General features: G+C 36.6%; 1 protein-coding gene across 1 annotated transcript; it reads left to right on the top strand.

The window, feature by feature from the left end:
* Nucleotides 1–13,310: 13,310 nt before the first annotated feature.
* LOC145683823 (uncharacterized) lies at nt 13,311–23,974 on the top strand. Its single transcript, XM_081755418.1, has 4 exons — nt 13,311–13,822; nt 17,823–17,982; nt 19,401–19,519; nt 22,855–23,974. The coding sequence occupies exons 1-4, from the start codon at nt 13,820–13,822 to the stop codon at nt 22,885–22,887; spliced, it is 315 nt and encodes a 104-aa protein (XP_081611544.1). The 5' UTR covers nt 13,311–13,819; the 3' UTR covers nt 22,888–23,974.
* The last annotated feature ends 241 nt before the right edge of the window (nt 23,975–24,215 follow it).

Genomic DNA, 24,215 nt, shown 5'->3' with positions numbered 1-24,215 from the left:
GAACACGGTGCCTCACGCTCCGGGAGAACCCAGAGGAAATCCACGTACACTGTGTATGTCCCTCATAAAGTTCATCTGTTGGGAACAGGATATTGAACCTGGACATGGATCCACATGCACCAGAAGTGAACGCTTTATCAGTGAGCCACCGAGGACCCTGATGAAAAAAAAAGTATAAAAATATGGTAAGAAACACGTCCACCGAGCTAAGATGCACTCCAGACAATGTATTTACTCTGCGTTTCCGTGTTCCATAGAGATGAAATTCTAACGTTAAAAACACATACATATAAGCGAGTTTGGATGATGCTTCTGTTCGCTGTATGTTGATTTCTGAGAAAATAATAAGATGGAATTCTTGAATGTTTTCCTACTCGCATTGCAATTAGATATCAGCTGACGCAAGACTTGGTGTTTTAATTTTGATAATAAAACACCTGTCTTTCTGTGTGCAAATGAAATCTTTGAACAATGAAGAGTTTTACGTCCCACAATAAAGCCAACAAGGTCTGTCTGTCTTTCTGTCTGTAAATGAAATCTTTGAACATTGAAATGAAATCTTTGAGTTTTACGTCCTACGATTATGCCAACAAGGTTAATGGGAAATCTTTGAGTTTTACGTTCCACGGTTGGAAATCTTTAAGTTTTACGTCCCACAGATATGTCGGCTATGCTAAAGGAGACGTTGGAGATGAATTGTTGAGTTGAGTTGATTTTAGTTTAGCGTCCCTTTCAGCAGCGAGGCTATATGAGACGTGGACCTACTGATTAACGTGAAATCCGAACCACACGAGCTTCCGCCGGGACGGTGGTGATGAGAAATGAATTAAATGTTGGAAAGGATATAGTTGGATTAAATTCATGTACACGATGTTTGTCGCCATAGTTTTCGGGGTCGATATGTTCAATGATGATACTCTGAACTTAATAACACATCATCTAAGGAGGGTTGATGTTTTGGGGGGTCTCCAGGGTTGATATCAAGAAACGAAAAAATAATTTAAAATTGACAATATTAGTGTCAAATACATAGTTTCCGGGGTCGCTGTGTTCAATGATGATACTCTGAACTCAATAACACATCATCTAAGAAAGTTAAAGTTGTGGGGGAGTCTCCAGGGTTAATATCGAAACACGAAAAAATAATTTAAAATGAACAATATTAGTGTCAAATGCATAGTTTTCGGGGTCGCTGTGTTCAATGATGATACTCTGAACTCAATAACACATCATCTTAGAGGGCTAAAGTTTTGGGGGAGTCTCCAGGGTTGATATCGAGACACGTAAAAACAATTTAAAATGAACGATACTAGTGTCAAATACATAGTTTTCGGGGTCGCTGTGTTTAATGATGATACTCTAAACTTAATAACACATCATTTAGGGGGTTAAAGTTGGGAAGTCTCCAGGGTTGATATCGAGACACGTAGAAATAATTTAAAATGAACGATACTAGTGTCAAATATATAGTTTTCGGGGTCGCTGTGCTCAATGATGATACTCTGAACTCAGTAACACATCATCTAAGAGGGTTAAAAATGGGGGGTCTCCAGGGGAATAAGTATAAAATTCAATTACAGATCGTTTATACACTAGATAATACACTTGAAGCAAACTGTGAACATACATTTGTTTCATTCCCAGAGATTACGAAAAAAGTTACAATTCATTTTAGCTACTTAAAAGTATGCTATTTTTTCCCTTGAAACTTCTGCTTTTTCCGTATAAGGAATTGAAATTTATGTGTATATATGCTGTTTATATTTATTTGGAATATGGTTATAAGTAACCACTTCATTTCTTTTTTTATTTTAGGTTGAATATAAATAAAGATAAGTGTATCAGACTTTCCTTATCCTTACCGATATTATTATTCCATTGTTAATAACTTATATATATAGCCCTTTTTATTTATTCATATATTCTTTTAAAGCGCTTTTATTTATTTTCTATTTGAAATAATACTTATATATCCAATATTTACATATACATATTGGAAAATTTTTGTTTTGCATTATGTATATACATCCGGGGAGTAAAAATGGAAAACAAGTGTACGCAAGAGTTATTAAAAGAGATTACCGCATTTATTAATGACATAGAAGACGAAGAAGAAGAGGTAATCGAAGTAAATTTAGAGACGCAAGTTCTTCTAAGAGAAATAGATGCCGTACTTAGAATAGAAGAAGAAGAAGTAGATCATCAGGGAAGGAAGGAAGAAGATGATGAAATGAAGAAAGGTACACGAAAGGAGGAAGAACTCATAGAAGAAGAAGAAAATGAAAAAAAGAAGAGATGATCGTCAATACCGAAGAAAAAGAAGAAGAAAGGGATGGAGCTAGTGAAATTTAATTTGCAGAAGAAAAAGAAGAACAACAACAACTATTAGAAATATTGGAAAGTGCAGGTAATAGAATGATAACAGAAGAAGAAGAAGAGGAAGGATCCGAACCTATTGCCCAAATTAAAAATGGTTACAAGAAGGAGCAAAAGAAGAAGAAAACGTCGAAGAAAGACCAAATGCACCACTTAATTTACTTAAGGGCATAGGAAGAAAGCTTAGTGAATCAATGAATGTTACGTTCCCTATTTTAAGAGATAGAGTTTTCGCTCCATTCATGATTACCTTTGGAGTCCAATTCATCTTCTCAACCATGGTCTTAATGACGAAATATGCATCATAGCCCTTAGAATTATAGGCTACAAATGTTATTGATTTAATGTTTGGACGACGTTGTTGAAGATGTTTTGAAAAGTCTTCTATTACATTTTCTCCGTCAAATATATTTTCCTGTTTTCCACAAACGATACAATTATTTTTGATGTCGTTGTCTTCATAAAATCTGTAACATGTATGCTGACTAACCAAGACATTAGGTATATGCTCATATATGTTTGCGTTCTCCTCTTCTATTTTCGTATCTTGTGTGCATTCAATATCATAAAACACAATCATAGCTTTCTTCTCCATGATAATTTTTTCATTGACTTTTTTTTAATTTTCTTCTTTCATTCACTTTCATGTAACATTCATGATTGGGTGGTACTATATCATAGCAAATGTTGCAATAAGTTTCTCCACATACGTGAGAACGTTTTTCTTCCACTACATAAATTTTCAAACATTGGGCACAACATTTCACAATTGAACATAAAGGCTTTCCATTTTGATACGGCGCTGACTTGTGATAGTCATAGCATGACTGGCCATAAAATTCTCGATTACAATCATTGCAAGTAATGTGGGTTTCTTTAAAGTCGCATGGTGGTTTTTGATGGCATCGGTAACATATAGCTGTACAATGTTTCAAATGTGAATGCTTCTTTTCATATTTCTTATGACAACTTTCGCAATAATAACTACAGCTAAAACATGATGTCAAGCTTTCAATGACGTTGTAATGGTTTTCTACCAAGAGTAAGTTTAAAGGTGTTCTTTCATTATCACTTGGTGGTGCTTCAAACATAACATCACTTCCTGAAAATCCCCTATACACTGTGATTTTATAATCCTTTAAATATTCCTGAAATTTACGATTTTCAGGAATTCCACCACCATGACTAAGATCTACACCGGCAACTTCACACAGATCTTCTGCTTCTTTTTCTATGATATATTTACTTTGATTTTTTACATGTCTATCGTATTGGGTTTGATTTCTTCCCTTGTATTTTTTCGGCCCTATGGCAACTAGGATTGCATGTGCTAAACATCTTGTGCCTTTATTCTTAATTGTGATAATACCACGTTTTGCCTTTACATATTCCTCAGTATTCATTACATGTTGTTTTAATCCACCTTGTCCTCTTGGCATAAGTACATGATGAAAATTTGCGATGCAATCTTCATTTATAAGAAAAGCCGCATTACTTTTGCAGTACTTTCTCATAACTTGTCCATAGAACTTCTGCTGAGAGATTTCTTGCTTCTCTGAACGATAACCAAAAAGGGCAGTGTTCTTCTCTCTCATTTGTGATTGTTATTCCTACGTAATCATGCTGGTCAACATCACGTAGCAAATAATCTATTAAAGCACGTAGACTTGTTTCAATTGCAGTAAAAGGATTTTCACCTGCACGCACAGGGGCTAGACGGAATCTTAGCATTGTACCAGTCATATTGTATCTTCTGTATTGTCTTCTGCGTTCTTCTATTATATGAAATCTATTGTTTTCATCATGACGGCTGTTATTTCCAAATCCTACTTGCACATTTGAGTTTCGTTCTGCTGGAAATACGGAATGCCACTCGTCCATTCTTGTTTCTATTTCGTCTAATTCGATTTCTATTTCTGTATGTTCTGTATTAGCCTCAGCTAATATTTCCATAATTGATGGATATATTACTTCTTGCTGATCTTCTTCTTTTTCAGTATTGGGAAATAAATACGTAATCCATTTTTCTAGCTCAGTTTTGTAGAACCCATCTTCTTCTGTCTTCTTCTTCTTCTCTTCCTCATTGTAAGTGTCTCCTATTAATTGGGAGAACGTTAAATTTAGCAATTCTTCTTCTTCTTCTTAATTTGTTCTTTCTTCGACGTTTTCTTCTTCTTTTGCTCCTTCTTGTAACCATTTTTTAATTTGGGCAATACGTTCGGATCCTTCCTCTTCTTCTTCTTCTGTTATCATTCTATTACCTGCACTTTCCAATATTTCAAATAGATGTTATTCTTCTTCTTCTTTTTCTTCTGCAAATTGAATTTCACTAGCTGCATCTATTTCTTCTTCTTTTTCTTCGGTATTGATGATCATCTCTTCTTTTTCTTCTTCTTCTTCTTCTTCTTCTATGAGTTCTTCCTCCTTTCGTGTACCTTTCTTCATTTCATCATCTTCTTCCTTCCTTCCCTGATGATCTACTTCTTCTTCTTCTAATCTAAATACGGCATCTATTTCTCTTAGAAGAACTTGCGTCTCTATATTTACTTCGATTACCTCTTCTTCTTCGTCTTCTATGTCATTAATAAATGCGGTAATCTCTTTTAATAACTCTTGCGTACACTTGTTTTCCATTTTTACTCCCCGGATGTATATACGTAATGCAAAACAAAAATTTTCCAATATATCTATATGTAAATTGTGGATATATAAGTATTATTTCAAATAGAATATAAATAAAAGCGCTTTAAAAGAATATATGAATAAGTAAAAAAGGGCTATATATATAAGTTATTAACAATGGAATAATAATATCGGTAAGGATAAGGAAAGTCTGATACACTTATCTTTATTTATATTCAACCTAAAATAAAAAAAGAAATGAACTGGTTACCTATAACCATATTCCAAATAAATATAAACAGTATATATACACATAAATTTCAATTCCTCATACGGAAAAAGCAGAAGTTTCAAGGGAAAAAATAGCATACTTTTAAGTAGTTAAAATGAATTGTAACTTTTTTCGTATTCTCTGGGAGCGAAACAAATGTATGTTCACAGTTTGCTTCAAGTGTATTATCTAATGTATAAAGGATCTGTAATTGAATTTTATACTTATTCCCCTGGAGACCCTCCCAACTTAAACCCCCTTAGATGATGTGTTATTGAGTTCAGAGTATCATCATTGAACACAACGATCCCGAAAACTATGTATTTGACACTAGTATTGTTCATTTTAAATTATTTTTACGTGTCTCGATATCAACCCTTTAGACTCCCCCAAAACTTTAGCCCTCTTAGATGATGTGTTATTGAGTTCAGAGTATCATCATTGAACACAGCGACCCCGGAAACTATGTATTTGACACTAATATTGTTCATTTTGAATTATTTTTCTGTGTCTCGATATCAACCCTGGAGACTCCCCCAATACTTTAACCCTCTTAGATGATGTGTTATTGAGTTCAGAGTATCATCATTGAACACAGCGACCCCGAAAACTATGTATTTGACACTATTATTGTTCATTTTAAATTATTTTTACGTGTCTTGATATCAACCCTGGAGACCACCCAAACCATCAACTCCCTCTTAGATGATGTGTTATTAAGTTCAGAGTATCATCATTGAACACAGCGACCCCGAAAACTGTGGGGACAAACATCGTGTACATGAATTTAATCCAACTATCTCCTTTTAAACATTACATTCATTTCTCATTATCACCGTCTCCATTAGCATAGCCGACATAACTGTGGGACGTAAAACTTTTGGATTTCCCATTAGCCTAATCGTCATAAGAGTGGGACGTAAATCTCAGATTTCATTCATTGTTTCTTTCGTTAGTTCTTAGCTCGGCGGGGTTCGGGGGTGATTTTGGTTCACTGGTAGAGCGTTCACCTCTGGTGTATTGGGTCTCAGGTTCAATATCCTGTTCCGAACAAGTGAACTTTGTGGTGGACAAACACCGTATACATGAAAGGACGTAGGTTCAAAATCCTGTTCCATTCAGAATGAACTTTGTGGTGGACAAACACCATGTACGTGAATTTGATCCAACTATCTCCTTTCCAACATTTCATTCATTTCTCATCACCACCGTCCCGGCGGAAGCACATGTGGTTCGGATTCCACGTTAATCAGTAGGTCCACGTCTCATATAGCCTCGCTGCTGAAAAGGACGCTAAACTAAAATCAATTCAACGCAACAACTCATCACCACCGTCTCCATTAGCATAGCCGACATGACGGTCGGACGTAAAATTTAAAGATTTCCCATTAGCCTAATCGACATAAGAGTGGGACGTAAACTCAGATTTCATTTCAGAGTTTCTTTCGTTAGTTCTTAGCTCGGTGAGGTTCGGGGGTGATTTTGGTTCACTGGTAGAGCGTTCACCTCTGGTGTATGGAGTCGCAGGTTCAATATCCTGTCCGCAACAAGTGAACTTTGTGGTGCACAAACACCGTATACATAAAAGGTCGTAGCTTCAAAATCCTATTCCAATCAGAATGAACTTTGTGGTGGACAAACAACATGTACTTGGACCAACTATCTCCTTTCCAACATTTCATTCATTTCTCATCACCATTGTCCCGGCGGGAGCTCATGTGGTTCGGATTCCACGTTAATCAGTAGGTCCACGTCTCACATAGCCTCGCTGCTGAAAGGGACGCTAAACTAAAATCAACTCAACTCAACAATTCATCACCACCGTCTCCATTAGCATAGCCGACATAACTGTGGGACGTAAAACTTAAAGATTTCCAACCGTGGAACGTAAAACTCAAAGATTTCCCATTAACCTTGTTGGCATAATCGTAGGACGTAAAACTCAAAGATTTCATTTTTCAATGTTCAAAGATTTCATTTACAGACAGAAAAATAGACAGACCTTGTTGGCTTTATTGTGGGACGTAAAACTCTTCGTTGTTCAAAGATTTCATTTACAGACAGAAAGACAGACATGTATGCATCATATTATCAAAATTAAAACACCAAGTCTTGCGTCAGCTGATATATAATTGGAATGCGAGTCGGAAATCATTCAAGAACTCCGTCTTATCATTTTCTTAGAAATCAACGTACAGCGAACAGAAGCATCATACAAACTCGCTTATATGTATGTATTTTAACGTTAGAATTTCATCTCTATGGAACATGGAAACGCAGAGTAAATACATTGTCTGGAGTGCACCTTAGCTCGGTGGACGTGTTTCTTACCATATTTTTATACTTTTTTTCATCAGGTCCTCGGTTGCTCACTGATAAAGCGTTCACTTCTGGTGCATGTGGGGTTCCAGGTAAAATATCCTGTTCCCAACAGATGAACTTTATGAGGGACAAACACAGTGTACGTGGATTTCCTCTGGGTTCTCCCGGAGAGTTCAAGTGTGATACGTGAGGCACCGTGTTCAAAATCTGCTCCAGACAAATGAACTTTATAGTGGACAAACACCGTATGAATGGATTTCCTTGTGAGTTCTCCCGTTTCCTCCCACTTTCTTCAATTCATCATTTCTCATCATCACTTTCCCTCTCCACTAGTCTAGTAGTCAACTATAGGACTAAAACACATAGAGATTTCATTTCTTTTTTTCTTCCGTTCCACATTTTTTATTCTATTATCATTACTTAAAGGTGAAGTGATTCGATGTTCCAGGGGCTCCCCAAGCACATACTACAGGTACATATAACATTTTAAGACATAATATGATTTAACATACAATTAAATGTACTGTACCTTTTATCATTCGTTTAGCAGGGCTGTAGATCAGTCTGTTATCTAGTTGCAATACAAACCATCAAAACATTTGACAATGTTATCTTATCTGTTGCTCTTGAAACTAAACCATTTTAAGATGGAGTTCAATGTGCTAGCAAACAGAGAAAGAAAGAGACTAGCAAAACAGACATTCACATATATGTATGTATGTGTCTGTGTTTTTTTTAATGTTAGAACTTTAACGAAACTATGAATAAATACACACTTGTTCTTTCAACTGCCATTACAACTAAATGAAGAAAGAACATATATATATTTTACTTACCTATTTTAATAAGAACGACCCGTATCACAAAACACACACTACAGTTTTAGGCTGAAAACACAATCAATTGGTAGGCTTCAACCGTGGTAACTGAAAGGACTCTGATAAAGATCCGGTAGCCGTCCAAGAGTCTTTGCGGAAGGGGGCCGGGCTTGGGAATCCAAATTAGCTAACCAATACAAGACGAATAGAAAAGGCATGTTTTTCATGAACCTATAGCTGATGATAACCCTAAAAGGCCCAAAAACGCATGTTTCATATTGTTTCTAGCAACAGGCTGTTCTCACAAATCATCATTTTCCCACGCGCTCCTGTGGTATAGCCGTAAAAGGATATGAATATAACAACTAAACAGGAAATGATATCGATTTACTTGTCATAACAGACATCATCATGTGAGTATCCATATGACACATTTCACATCCTACGTTTTTAAACAATATGATATGCTATGAGGAGCTTCCGCTATTAGAATATGCTCAATCATTGGAATCCATTCGCAGGAGGTCTGGGGGAGGAGTGTATAGGTATGTGTTTCGTTATGAGACTCATATATTGTTTCTTGTCTCACGTCTAAAAAAAATCGTGAAATACAATATTTACCTTAGCAACTAAGTCAATTTCGTGAGAAGCTTTGATCATTTGAATATCACGTCTTCGGTTCATAATCTACAGACACTTTGTGGGAATAGGGCAAGGGGCTAAGCAACATGATTTTGCATGGGTATGTGTTTCGTTATGAGACTCATATATTGTGTCTAATCACACGTTTCTTTTAAAAGAATCATGAAATTTAATATTTACCCTAGCAACTAAGAACAATGTCATACAATCTGCTGAGAAGCTTCGATCATTTGAATATAATGCTTTCAGTTCATAATCTACAGACATTTCGTGGGAATAGGACCAAGGGGCAAAATCGCTTATGCTCTTTGGCTTTCCAGGAGGAGTAGGCGGTGACGGGGGTTCAAATAAACCAAACTTTTCCCACGGGCCTCTGTGGTAGCTGTAAAAGGCTATGAACATAGCAACTAAATGCTTGTCGAAACTTGCCTCCCAATTCCAGGAAATGATATCGATTTCTAGGAAAACAAGATCAAATTTCGCTGACTCGGCTAGCTATCAAGCGTCCATTCTATTGCCAGTAACACAGTACCATTGAGTAACACAGGCATTTGAGCCTATATGGCTAACAATAAAACTGCACGTGGGGCACAGTGAGCCATAAATGGCTGACACGTTGACTCTTTTCGTATTTATCTGAGGCTCTAATAAAAGGAATATTTTTTTTATTAATTTTTCAATACTATGTTTTGGGTCAAGTTTGTGTTTTTAAGGTATGTCCTTGCTTCTCCAATTATACACCCATATCCACGGAAAATATGTGAAAAAGTTAACTTGCTGAAAAAGCGAAAATGCAACTTCTTTAGGGTTCTATTCAGTTGTGCTACTTCGCGTTTTAGAATCTAGCATATTCAAATAATACTTACATAGAGTCTTTAATATTCAATATTCCAAGTTTTGTTTGAATCAGATCTCTTCAGAGAAACAAATTTACGTCTACACCCTGTTAGCCATATATGATTCACGTATTTTACCCTCGAAGAGATGTGATTCAAAAAACTTGGAATATTCAATATTGATTTTCCTAAGAACAGATTAATTGAATATCGTTTCGTGTTCTTGAAATGAGAATGAAATCTTTGGAGTTTTATGTAACACCGTTATGGCGGCTAGGCTAAAGGAGATGGTGATGATAAATGAATTGAATAAAGTGGGAGGAAACGGGATAATCGCGAGGAAAGCTATGCACAAGGTGTTTGTACACTACAATGTTACTTCGAGCAAGCTGGACCGAACAGGGACCATATGTACCAGAGGTGAGTATCCTACCACTGAGTCACCATGCGTCCGCTTCGTGGTCTTGTGGTGACCATAAGGAAACATGTATTTGAGTTATGGTCAATTCTCAAAAATGAAGATGAGCAGTCAAAGTGCTAATGCAAGTGTTTAATAACAGGACAAGAAAATACTTTTAATATGCCTCGGTAAAATAATGTAATTATTCTTAACTATTTCACTGCAAAATCTGTTTTTGGGGCCGAAAAAATATTTTTTTTGTTTCTGGAGTGTTTGTTAGCCATATTAATATAATGTGAAAAAATATACTGAAAAGTTTACATTTTGCGTAAGAAACCATACCCTCCTATTTGTGAGGGTAGCCACTTATGGTACACAAATGTCTATTATTTCTAAGAAAATACTTTACATTGCATTTTTTTTGTTGAAACTTAGATTCATTTGAGTTGTGTATTTCTAAATAAACGAACCTATTTCTCTAGTTTTGGCTTACATTAGTACACTTTATTCAAAAAAAATATTTAATCATATCGATGTTTCATAATATAACATATGTGTTTTGCAATACAGAATGTGCACATATTTTGAAGAGAATTGATTTCTTCTCTTATGGTGGTTTTTGATTGGAAAACTATTTATAGACAATTAGAATGTGCTCACACATTGAAAAGTTGCATCTATAGTTGTTATATATGGTAGAAACTCCAGATCACTCCGGAGGCTCCAGATTACCACTTGTAAGGTTATTTCGAACCTGTTTGTTATAAAATCGATGGAAACAGTTGCTGCCTTTTGTCAAACATAAAAAATACTTTTCAATTGTTGCATACAATGTAGTAACGGTGGAAGTTCTTCAAACTGTGATACATTATATATATGGTGTTCCTGAGAAAAATTCTCAAGAAGCAGAACCACAAGTCACTCACCGTTTGGCCACTATAGGACAACTTTTTTGAGAACAGCCGAAGATACCAACATTCTGGATTTCGGTGAAAATGACTAACACCGTAATATGTTGTAAATGCTGTGGTCCTGAGAAAAGGAATTAATGGGCATAACCGCCAATCACTCATCGTTTGGCCACTACAGTACCACATTTTTGAAAACAGGAAAGGTAACCCGTTATTCTATATTTCGCTGGAAATGTTTGAAATCTTGATATGTTGTACATATTGTGAGCCTGAGAAAAAGTCTTAATGGGCAAACTACTACTCACTAACTTTTTTTCAACTAGGAGGCCACTTTTTTGAAAGCAACCGAAGATAGTGATGTTCCGGTCAAAATCCCAAAAGCCGTAATAGGTATGTTGTAGATATTGTCATCTCAGACAAAGTCTCAATGACAAATCACTAATCGCTGTATCATTGCAGGGTCACTTTCTTTAAAAAAAAAGTCGATCATAACGATGTTCTGTATTTCGATAAGATTGAGTAAAACTAAGATATGTTGAAGATCTTTTCATGAAATGTCTTAATGAAAGCGATCATCGAATTATGACTGTTTGGCCACTGCAGGTCCAGATATTTTAAAAGCAGGTGTGTATAACGATCTGTTTGATTTTAATGTAAATGAATTGAACTGTGATATGTTTTAGATGTCATGATCCTGATAAAACATGTCTAGGGCTTTCCTTTGTCCCGCAATATGAACATCTGAGTTTTGTGTATGCAGTGTTGTTGGCCGCTACTCTCTCTATCTCTTTTCTCTGTTGTGGGATAGGAATGTTCAGGGTTTCACACAATTCTACAAAAATTGCAGAGTATCCTTACCGTCTGCCGTATTAAAAACGTGGCCCGCATCCAGAACTGTTCACCAGTATAGTGTTAGTTATTGTAGAATATATGTACAGAGTTACCTTGAAGTCTTAAAAGACTTAAGAGTCATAACCATCGGTATGACTACCTTCCCTGTTATAACACAGCTGAATTCTGCCAGAAGCTCTGGCAGGTGTTTTGCAGAGAAACTCCGGAGTGACGAGCGTGAAGGCGTGTTTCACCGCTGCTCGTCATTCCTTATTCGTGTGATTTCGAATGTTCCTTACTTTTTCCTTTATGAAACCCCAGAGAGCATTGTCTGGTGTCGTCAGATCGGGACTTCTTTAAGACCAGGCAAAGCGAGCAAGTGAAGATGCAGAACCTCTTCCAATCCAGCGGCTACGAAATGTCTGGTTCAGGTAATTGCGCACGTAAATAACAAAGTGCGCTGGTGCTCCCTCCAGGTGATCCATGCCAGGCAATGCTACCAAACAAATGTAGATGAAACATAGAACCGTCAAAAAACACCAATTAGGGGTACACACACTTCCGGTACACGCTGTACAACATATCACCTTTTCAAGTTATTATAACGAAATCCAGAATATCCTTACCTCCAGCTCATTTAAAAAAGTGGTCAGACGGTCAGTGATGGCTGGGGGTGCCTCTTTTTACTTTTTCTCACAATAGCAATATCTACTACATATCTAAGAATTTCATGGAAATACAGAATACCGTTAATTTTAGCTGTTTGCAAATTCCGACTTTTTCTCAGGATCATAATATATGAAACATATCACGGTTTCAAGCAATTCTACCGAAATCAAGAATAACATTAGCTAATCCTGTTTTCAAAATGCGGCCCTGTAGTTCGCAAACGGTCAGTAATTGGCAGTTGTGCTGATTGAGACTGTTTCTCAGGATCTCAGCATCTACAATATATCACAGTTTCATTTTTTTTTCATCCAAATCTAGAACATCACTATTTGCGGGTGCTTTCAAAAAAGTGGCCTTGTAGCGGCCGAACGATCAGTGATTGGCGGTTATGCCCAATAAGACTTTTTTCATCACCACAGTATCTACAATATATCACGGCTTCAAACAATTCCACCGAAATCCAAGTTCCGTTGGATTGTGTAGGGTGCTACGTCATTTCGAAGGGGGCATTGCCCCTGTAACCAATTTCTATAAAAACGACAAAACTCATATTCCTACTTTGAATTCATATTTTCTTCGCAGAGTGTCGTTTTTTAAGGTGGCCCTTCCCCATGCCGTAAGAGTCGCTGAAAACCAGTGGGCCACTGGCAGGGAAATGGTCGATTCGTCGCCACAGCGACGTATCGAAGAGTATCGCCAGTGGGCCGCTGGCGGCGGAGTTCCGTCAAGTCGGATAGAGATATGAAGCAGCGGCATAGTGGCGGTGCCACCACGTGACAGCGTGTACTTCGTTGCAGTCCGCGCTTCTTCGATTCGCCGAGGAAGGAACGCGTCAACATCGCCGCGTGCATGCGGAAGGAGGACTTCATTTGTTGTTTACATACGGGTCTCAAGTGTGGCGGGCAAGTGGCAAGATGTGCAAATTATTTTCTGTTGTTTCATTTATAAGGAAGAAGATACATTAACTACTATACCAAATTGTTGGATATCTGAACACGAAGGAAAAGAAATTGCAAGATGGCCATCATATGCTGGAACAAAACGACGAAGACATATTATATTCCATGAAGAATCAGATGAGGGAACATGGGATACCTACGAAGTGGCAGTAAAATACACTGATGGTAAGATTTTTAAATTTACTTGCTATACTCGCTAGAGCAAATCGAGGAAAATTGTAAACTATGCGTAGAATTGGGTTTAGAAATGTACTAAATTGTTTGCAACGTACTAGTAAGACACTAAAAAAAAAGTTATAGCCTCGAAATAAAAATATGCACATACCTCCAGTATATTGTGAATCAAATAAAGGCGAAGGGTGTAGATGCCCGACCCCCATATAGGCTACATAGTACTGGCTTTAGGTTAGGTAAATTTTAAAAAGTTTGGTTTACAAATGATAAAATGAACTCCTTTATGGTCTGAAGATCATTACCGTAACACATTTAGGCCCTTGTACTTCGAAAACTAATAGAATTCGTACTCTTGCATATATGGGGTCAGTTTATTTTACACCCTTGTCAAATAAAAGTGGTCAATGTTCCGTAAAGGGGGTCCAGTGCCTTTGACAATACTTCTTTCTATTGATTTTCGTTTGATTACATAATATAACGTTATATTAGGTTAGGTTAGGTTAAGTTAGGTCAGGTTAGGTTAGCTTAGCTTAGTGTAAGGGGGTCCAGTGTAGTTCTGGACCCCCTTAACGGAACATGGACCATAAAAGTTAGTTAAAGCTGTTCTAGAACGCAGACCACTCATTATAAACTCGAAGGGGCATTACTCGAGCAGACACCTCTACCAAATTATCACACATGTATTGCATTTTCCGATTTCTTCTTGCAGAGCATGCACTAAATGAGGAGCTAATGCTTAAACCATGAACAAACTTGTGCTAGGTGGGCGCTAAAAGTACGAATGACATCTAACCGAGTCAATGCAGGAGCGCAGCTGGGCGGCCCGATGGGTACGTCTGCAGGGAGCAGGCCCGTCAGCGAAGGGGGGCATACGCATAAACAAGAATGGAAAAATACATAAAATGTCCGCAATAATTTTCACCTTCAAAGACACTTAAATAATCGAAATAACTCTTACTTTCAAAACGGCTTCAGGTTTCCAGGGTACAAATGGCCTCCTGCGAGGAGAAATTCGTCTGTTTTGAACTTTTACGTCTTTTCCACACTTCGCATAGTTGATTTTACGTTTCAACATACCATGACGCTGCAAAAACTTTATAATATGGTGCTCTTTACCACACAATTCTTTGTAATAAAATAGTATGTTTGCATTATATTCATCGCAAATTGACCATTGCTAACACGAACAGAACATTCCCGCCGTTTATTTCCACCTTTTTCGCATTCTTGTATTCTTCCGCTTCAGTGAATAGTTACACTCATAATACGTTCACTCCCATTCAAAATGTATTTCAATATGATATCTAATGGCAGAAATTACTTATATTTACACTCCACTTCGTTTACGAAAAGTGTTTGACATCGTATTTTACCTATATATATATATATTTTTTTTTTTTGGCAGAGCTGTCTGCTCGAGTGAACCCAGGGAATGTTCTAGATCACTGGTCCGCAACACCGTCACAAAATTGCAGTCCGTGCAGTCTTCGTTGAAACTGCTTAAAGTTACCTTTTAGACCTGTAATTTCTACTGTTTTTTTTTTTTAGTTTTTTTCTTTCTTTCTTTTTGGAACTCTTAATTTTGAACTTCAACATAATGGTGAGTTGCCACAATGTTGTATCTTCATTAATAACCGATACATTTTTAAAAAGTACGTTAGCGCCATTTCCTTAACTTTTGTCGGGAGACAGGTAATATCCTCGGATCGTTCTGTAAGAATTGTAGCTTGAAAACAGTTAAAATTAGGTTCGTTTGCTTTAGTAATCGTAAAATACAGTTTCTTATAATGGGAAATATGGGACTTATGCCCTTGTACTTAAAACTGCAAAGACTGTTACAAAGTATAGGTGATGGTAAACGAAGCACTATGCTGCAAACTTAACGTTCAATAAATTATATCTTATTTGTTAATAAAGGTACAACATAATGGCAACTCACACGTTATGTGGAGGGTGCAAATTAAGATTTCCAAGTAGAAAAAAAAACTCAAAACAAAACAGTAAAAATTACAGGTCCAAAAGGTCCCCTTGAAACTCTCAGAGCCCTGGTAAAACTCTAGAACTCCTCTAGTTCTACCATGAATAAAATGCATGAAATGCCATATTTTCAAAATGTAGGTTCCTTCCCACTACCATCAGGTTTAAAAATTAGGGTTCAGTTTACCAGACGGTCTACTAAATAGAAAATTTGGTACAACTTTAATTACACTTGCATATGTACACAGATAGGGACTCATTCGGACACGAGTGCAGATTTTGTTTAGCCATGATAATGTTATCAGACAAGAATGATTTTTATATTACTGGATTGACCTTGAAAAGTGCAATTCACAGCAGTCAATACCGGACAGCAATTGTTCGTAATACAGACATGCGTATCGGGCTAATAATATTTTTTTTTCGTCAGCAGGCAACAGTGTCCAAATGATGGATATTAGTTTTCAACATACGTTGTGTATACATCAGTGGATGTATTGTCAAGTGGGTTTCCTCGTAGTCTGATACTTAGCGCGATTGCCTTCAGTGCGCGTGGTCGCGAGTTGGGTTCCCACTGGAAGCTCACCGTGAATGGAGTGGTTCGAAACCCACTTTAAACTGTAGGGTCACGTCTTATATGGCTCTCGCTGCGAAAAAGGGACGAAATTTTTAGCGTTGCACTTGCGTAGCTGATTCCACTATAAGAAGTACACATTCCTCAAATACGAAACCTCTTTAATATTTTTGTTCCAGATTTTTGCAAGTAAAAAGTCATTATTTGCATATCTCGTTTATAGAGTTAAAACTTTTTTTTTCGTCTGCACAGTCTATGTAGTTATTAAGGATTTGGAATTGATACATTAAGTCCTCAATGAGTCTTCCTTGTTCTAGGATTTAAAAAAATAATGTTTCTTGGCTACTTGCTGAGTTAAATTTGTGTTTATAACAGGGTTGGCTGGTTTAAACCAAAAAACAAAAAATGTTCGTAAACGTGTGTGTTTGTAAAATCTTGATGAACACACACTTTCCCCCCGTATATTATTCGTATTATATTCAGACCTAAATTCTCCATTCATTACTCAAAAAGATTATACTACAAAAGCAACTTTTTTTGTTTATAAATGTTTATTTTGTGAATTTTTGTAGTTGTTATTATTGTTATGTAATTGCAATCGAAGAAAAATTCTAAATATTGTTCCGTTTCAATGTTTACTATTGATAAAATACATCGAAAATGCCGTACTTTTTGTGTGTGTGTGTGGGGGGGGTCATACAGACTCCACGAGAGGCATTTAGTGAAATAAGTATGTTTGGTATCTATTTATGTATAAATGAGTGAGCCAAAGTGGATTCAAATAATTTGTATCTTTATTCACTTTTCTTATTGATTAAGTCGGTGTATTTCTTTAATTTGAACCAATAAAAGTCGTTGTTAACTAACTTGAATTAAATTAGTTCTTCTGTACTCCGTAGAACTTTGAAATTGTCCATATGTAATTCTGTATAATGGTTTCACTTGTGCAACTGTTTATCTTTTTGTCCTTCTGAAATGACTCTTGACAGTTATATTAAGAAGCATGTAAAGATCAGTACAACGTATTTTTATCAGGATTCCTTCGTAAGTGAGTCGGCAGACGTATCGCATTTGTGGCCAATTAGTCCCGGTTCCGAGTTCAAGTGGAGGACAATTTCTCTCGGATGTAACTCGAGAAGCGTTTTGTATTCCGCTTTAAGCTTATGTGACCCCTTCCAGCATAACCCGGTTGTTGCATAATAACATCAAGGCGAAACAAACTTATTTCTGTCCATATATGATATGAATATATAGAGCAAATTATTTAAACCATAATAACCTGGTTTAAACCAAAAAACCCGGTTTTTTTGTTTTTTTAAATAAAAACCATGGTTTTTGCCAACCCTGGTTTATAACCTTTCTCTAACATAAGTCAGAAAGTTGATCTGTACCTTACCAGTTTGAATACTTACACAAAAACGTTGTTCGCTTGTGTTTCAGATTCGGTTGTTGACCGCAGTGGGTGGAGAAAATAAGGAACAGTGTGCAAGAAATGCTCTGAGAAAATTGATGACAGACGAAGCAGCTCTGAGAGTTAACATAACTGGCAGTAACGCCAAGTTTTCCTTTGGAAAATCTTTGTTGGCTGAAATTCTTCGAGGTAAGCAAAAAAAAAAAAGTCTTAAACCATTGTCACATTTTAGTATTAATTACGTCTAGTGTCTGTTAGCAGGTCCTACTGTTGATGAAAGGTAACAAAGAGATTTTTAACTAGCTTCTGCTCTGTCGTACAACAGGAGGGGGGGTGAAACTTCCTGTAGAGGGGTAAAACTATAGAAAAACGAGCATTTTTATTAAAAACTACTTTAATGGATTGTTCTCTGTTATAAGAGCCTTATAAATGTGCAAATATAAATTGAAGATTCCGGGATACTGGTTGGAAAGGGGGGGGGGGTATCGGACAAGATGAAGGCAGAAAATGAAAGGGAGTTACTCGAACAATGGATTTTGATGAATCTGAACGACACTTTCAAAGGTTTATCGCGAGGTCTACTTTTCGAAGAACCTTAATACTAGTAATAGTAACTCGTGTAACGGAATGAGCTTAGAAGCCTACTTCAGTGCCAGCTGTTAGCAACTATAAGGTCAACACTGCGTGTCACTGTCTGATTCAAGCGAGCGTACCCATGATAGTGTTTGCAGTCGGGGGAAAATGGGAATTCTCTCAGTATACAAGAAAGTTCGGGAGAATGGTTCATTACTGGTTTAGGCTATGAAAAATTACTTTTTGATGTTGAATGAAGAGTTCGTGGTTGGCAATATATGAATTATTTCCAGGAAAGGTGCATTGCATTTCCTAACACAATACCTGTAGATTGGTACCAATTCTCTTTCTTGTACGTTGTGTTTCGGATACCCTTTATTAGAATACATGGATGAAAGTTTGTAATTGTTAGTGTGTTTTCACATAAGACATAAAATAACTACTATAAAGGTTCTTCGAACAGTATACCTCATGATAAACCTCTTATGACATAAAAAAAATCCATTTAAATCGTTTTTAATATTTTTTTCTTTTTTCCGCATGTTTGCCCCATAGTTTTTTTTCTTTTTCTTACCCCCTTCTCCTTGTCCGATTTTATTCTCCAACGATCTTGTACCTAACATAGTTTTGTGAGCATTGATGAAAATATCCTGTAGTATTTTCGAGATTTTACTTTAGCTTTAGTTCCCTTTGAGGGACATTTTCGAGGAGAAAAATAGTAATTGGTTTCTCGAGTTCAAGAAGTACAGCATGGATAAAAGCATTAAAAGAGCTTTGAAATATGCTTCATCTACCTATTGTACCTATATTAAATCTCTCCTTGATAGTCATCGGTAAGTTCTTTGGACCACTTTTAGCCAGTTGCATTTCTGGTGTTATTTTGTCTGAAAAGCTCACTGGAAAGAGAACGAAAATAAAAATGAATACTAGAAAGTGATTATCTTTTACTGTTAGTTAGTCAATACTAATATTTTATAGTGCGCCATTTTTGCTTCACTTTTGTACTTCTAAATCAAATTCTCTGCATTTTCCAGATATTGTCGCCGCTAACTTCCCAGGATATAATGTCACAACACACCGAATTATACACATTACCCAAAGGTGGTTAAAAGGTGCGGTGGACAGGAACGGACGAAGGAAAACAAGACATCAGGTATACTTAAGCAGTATATTTTCTAACTCGGCTGTATATTTTAGGCTGTAAAACATGCAGAGCTCAGAGCAGTAAAATTAGTTACTGGCCTAGTATTTTTAAAACTAGTAACATTTGTCTTATTTTATTCACCGTTTGGCTCTAAGCTTAGACTTCTTGTTCACGCTGCATTACATTTAAGCTCTCTGTTCAAATGTTTGTATATAGGAAAAGAGTACTTACGAATATACACACGAAGATATTGGAGCGAGCTTTCGGTATAAGAAACCAGAATCATGCAGACGAAAACCCTTAGGACGTAGAGCCTCAGTTGAGAAGTTCCTTGTACTCTCACCGGGAATGGAACACATGTCGCTCGATTAGCAGTCGGTCACTTTACCGACTAGATTACATGTTAGCCCAAAGTCAGAAAACAGAGATTATAAATTGCTTTATTATTATTTTTTTAAAATAAAGAAGTTTTTTGGGGGGCCGTTCCAGACCCTATTCAAAGAAAAAAAACAGCTTTTGGCACAAGGCCGCAAAGGATAGGTAGATTTCTTTCTAGCATGTATTTTATTGATGCGCGACCTATTGCACGGACTTATCTTGATAGATTGAAATATACAAATGCTGAGAAAATATCTTCTTCCCTCGCGTCACAGTTTCCCGAGTGGAGAAACCTCGGTGGTCGTGTGGTTAAACGCGTTCGATTGCTGTCCCCTGGCTGTGGGGCTCGTGGATTCGATTCTCGCCTTGGGCTTGGGTGTTGCCTAGTGTCGTGGTTGTTCTTGTGGAATGTATTAAGCGGAAATCAGTAATCGGTAATCACAAATCAGTATATGTGGTATGAGTGTGTAAGAAAGGTCGGCGTGAATATATATATATATATAAAAAAGTGGTCTAAGGCATAGGTTGAGTAATGCAAGGGTCACTAGTTCGATCCTCGTTCACGGGAAGATTGCTTTTTCTTTTTTTTATTTTGCTTCTTTGAACGGCCGCTACTTTGAAATTTTCTAACGGTTCGTTCTGATTTTCACACACATCTAGTATATTGTTAACCTCGACATTTTGTTCAAATATGGTGCAAATCGGTTCATAATTGTAAAAATTATGAATTTTTCGAAAGTTCAAATGGCCGCCGTTTGCAAATGTTTCATCCGATCATTGTGGCTAACGAACTCATTAATACGACCAATTTTTGTGCCAAGTTTGGTTTCAATCCGTGAAAAATTACGGCAGCTAGAGCATTTACAATAAACGTTATATATATATACATTGGAACTAAGGGTGGTTTTAGTGTCAGGGAGTCATGATCGGCAAAATATATAGAAATTTTCCGGAAGTGCCGACATGAGACTCTCTGCAATAGGCAATTTATAAGAAACTACCTAAAAATCAGGTGGAGGGGAGGGGGTACAAAGAAAACTTTCCCTAGTACAAACTAAGAAATTCTTCAAATATATTTGTTCATGTGTCTCAGACTTTCTAGAACATGCTTAAGGAAGCTCATGTGCACAATTTCTCCTAGTGTGTAGTAAGAAAAGCTTTCTTTTCATCTTCCTGAAAAGTTTCGTTTTCGGGCAATTGTTATTACTACTATTATTATTATTATTTTAATGCTACGTCCTGGAGGAAGGAGTTACGTAAAGGATTAAAATATTATGATGATGATATGATGCTGATACCGAAAGGTAGCTACATTTTCTTTGCGAGCATATTCATAAAAGCTATTTCCCCTATTTGATTTATTAATTTGCCTTTAGACAACTTTCGTTTTTCTGTATGTACATATATGCAATTTTAGAAAGAGTTTAAAATAATCCTGTGGTAATAATTTTCCAGCAGTTAGTAAGCGCAGACAACAAAGAAGTATGTATTAAATGAGTCAACGAGACAGATGCACGGGTTTGTATCCTTTTTTCACAGAATACCTTCTAATTTTTCAATACCGTAGGGATAGTCTGAATTCTGGTTAGCCCTCTGTAGTATTGTTGGTGTTCGTGACCAATCATGCAGGATGTAGAAGAAAGATATATTAACTCTGTATATGTCATCACTATTTATATGTACTGCGATATTTTCCTAAGAATAACAAGACCCTTCATATAATTTTAATTCGGTGTATAATAATAAATCACAGCCATATTCGATCCACTACTGGATGAGGCCTCTCCCCAGAGGGAGGAATTGGTTTACTGCTCCCACGCTGACCAGACGGGTTGGGAGAGGAGAGCCGAAGCTTTCACTGTGATCGTCACTATCTTCATTCATAGCAGCTCCCCAATTGCGTTACGATGCTGGGTGGGCACCGTTCCAGACCCACGCCTTGGAAACCATCGCAGCGCCTGGGATCGAACCTGGGAACCCTAAGTCCGTAGTCAGCGACGCTAACCACTAGACCACCGGGACGGTCTCTCTCTCTCTCTCTTTCTGAGAGAAAAAAGAGAGATTCTCACCATTCGGTTTATTTGATAATATATTTTTAGTAGTTTTACTGCTTAAGCACCAGGTTGTAATTGAAAACTAAAAATGTACTGTTTCCTGAGAAAATAGCTTCTAATCTTGCTAAATGTCTAAGTTTCTCAGAGCTTTACTTGGTTTCACCAAATCAGTGTTGAAACACTATCTTTACAATTTTTTTCTTAATACTACATTCTTAATCATTGCAGAGGAAAAATAGCCTTTTCTGAAATTCCCACGCACGATAGAACTGTACAAACCTCAGTCGTGTTCTTAAAGGTTGTAAAGCAATTTCAGAAATGTCCAACAAACATTTATTAATACTATTTTAGCCCTAACTACTTTCCAACACTTAAAATTGTAACAATACATTTCTGATACAAAAATGACAATTTGATTGCGAAAATAAGACAAGTAAATTCAGCATTGTTAATAAAATTAACTTTTGCAGCAACTCCAGTAAAATCTTATGATTTAGCACCAGTGACATTATGATTTGAAAGGGCCCATGTTGTAACAAATGAGGTCACTTATCCAATTTGCCAACCCTTTTTAACATTATTTTTCATTTCTTCGTTATTGAGATTTTACAAGTGTTAGTTTTTATCCCGATGTGGACTCCCATCTTTTCGTATACGTATACGTCCATGTAACGGCATTCTATCCTATTTGTTCTAGAGTCTGCAGCACTTGCTGCCAGTGCTGCTGGCTTAAGTGTGGGTTTCAGACTTGTTTGGATCAACTTTTATTCCTTTAGATGATTTAAAGAAAAAGTTCTAATACACAGAAATTACAAATAACTGGTCTTGCACGAAATTTGTTGCTAAACTATCCTTAATGAAATCTAGAGTTAATGTGTAATAGAAGCATTTATATATATATTTTTTTTACAGAAAAAAAAATTCCTATTGAGTACAGATGCCTAAAAGTCACCACCGTGTTTTATCTTCAACTGCATACAAAAGAATAAAGAGAGAGGTCAACCGACAGTTTGAAGATATAGTGGCAAATGTTGAACTCTCTAGGAATAATGAATCAGACAGTACCATTGTTTGTGACAAAGATGAATTTTATTCCGTACAAGAAAACAGCACATGTACATCAGGACGTGATGTCAGTGTTAGTGACATCGTGAAGTCGTCTTATTTTGGCATATTTAAAGTAAGAGAGCTTTCAAAACTTTCAGTGTTTCAGGTTGAGAATAATGTAAAGTAATGTGTTCTTTTGCCTACAGACTGCAACAGCTTTGTATGCATTCCAATGTGTGATGAAATGTAAATGTAAAGGTATTATTGACAATTGGACTTTAAGGTGTTGTCATCATTGCGTAACGCACACAAAAATAGCTTAATTGTACTGAAATACTATAGTGGATGGATGTACTTTGCTCACAATATGTACAGATTTACGTGTCTAGAATGCGCATTTTTTTTTCTAAGATAGCGAGATGCGTGCTATATACAGAGTGATTCGAACAGCGTTGTCCTAACGCGTTTTTTTCTACATTCCATATGTTTAACATGCAGATTTCGACATGTTTCACTACAGATGACATGTACCATTGGTTTAGATCTACTTTTGTCTCGACGTTTGCTTAAAATTATGTTTAATTCCGGTTAATACTAAATCTTAAAATTATTCAATTTCGTGTGGGGTTATTTCTCTTTCTCGCGTTCATACACTACTCTGAACATCGTTTTTAACAATTGGACTATAGTTTTGAATTTTGGCATTACACAGGAAATTACAAAAAGCATTATACGTTCTTAAAACAAATGGAAAGCACTGGTATTTTAAACAATGCTGCGTGATATATATTTAAGATACAATTTGTTTTTCCGACTTTACCGTAGCACAGCCAGATAGGCATATGCATGCATATGCACGTTCTACACCCGTCAATCTTGTATTATTTTCTCAGTCGTAAAGGGCCCTGCCCTTTTCTTATGGAAAATGGATCTCGGTCAATTTATTATTTCTAACTGTGCCACTGCTCCCACCCACCTGGAAAACCGGGAAAAGTCAGGGAATTCACCTTATTCGTGAAAAGTCCTTGAAAAGTCAGGGAATTCCATGAAAATCTGACAAAACCTGAAAAAGTCAGGGAATTTCAAGATGAGTTTATAACTTTCAAATCTAATTTTTAACGTTTTATAATGCTAAGCAGGAATTCCTTCTGGTTCATCGCAAGACGAGCCAGTAGTTTAACATTTTTTAAAATGATGTTACGGCGTTTAAACGACGAATATAAATG

Source organism: Thermobia domestica, chromosome 4, assembly GCF_964235325.1.
Source record: "Thermobia domestica chromosome 4, izTheDome1.hap1.1, whole genome shotgun sequence".
Lineage (NCBI taxonomy): Eukaryota > Metazoa > Arthropoda > Insecta > Zygentoma > Lepismatidae > Thermobia > Thermobia domestica.
This window is presented reverse-complemented; position numbering and strand designations above follow the sequence as displayed.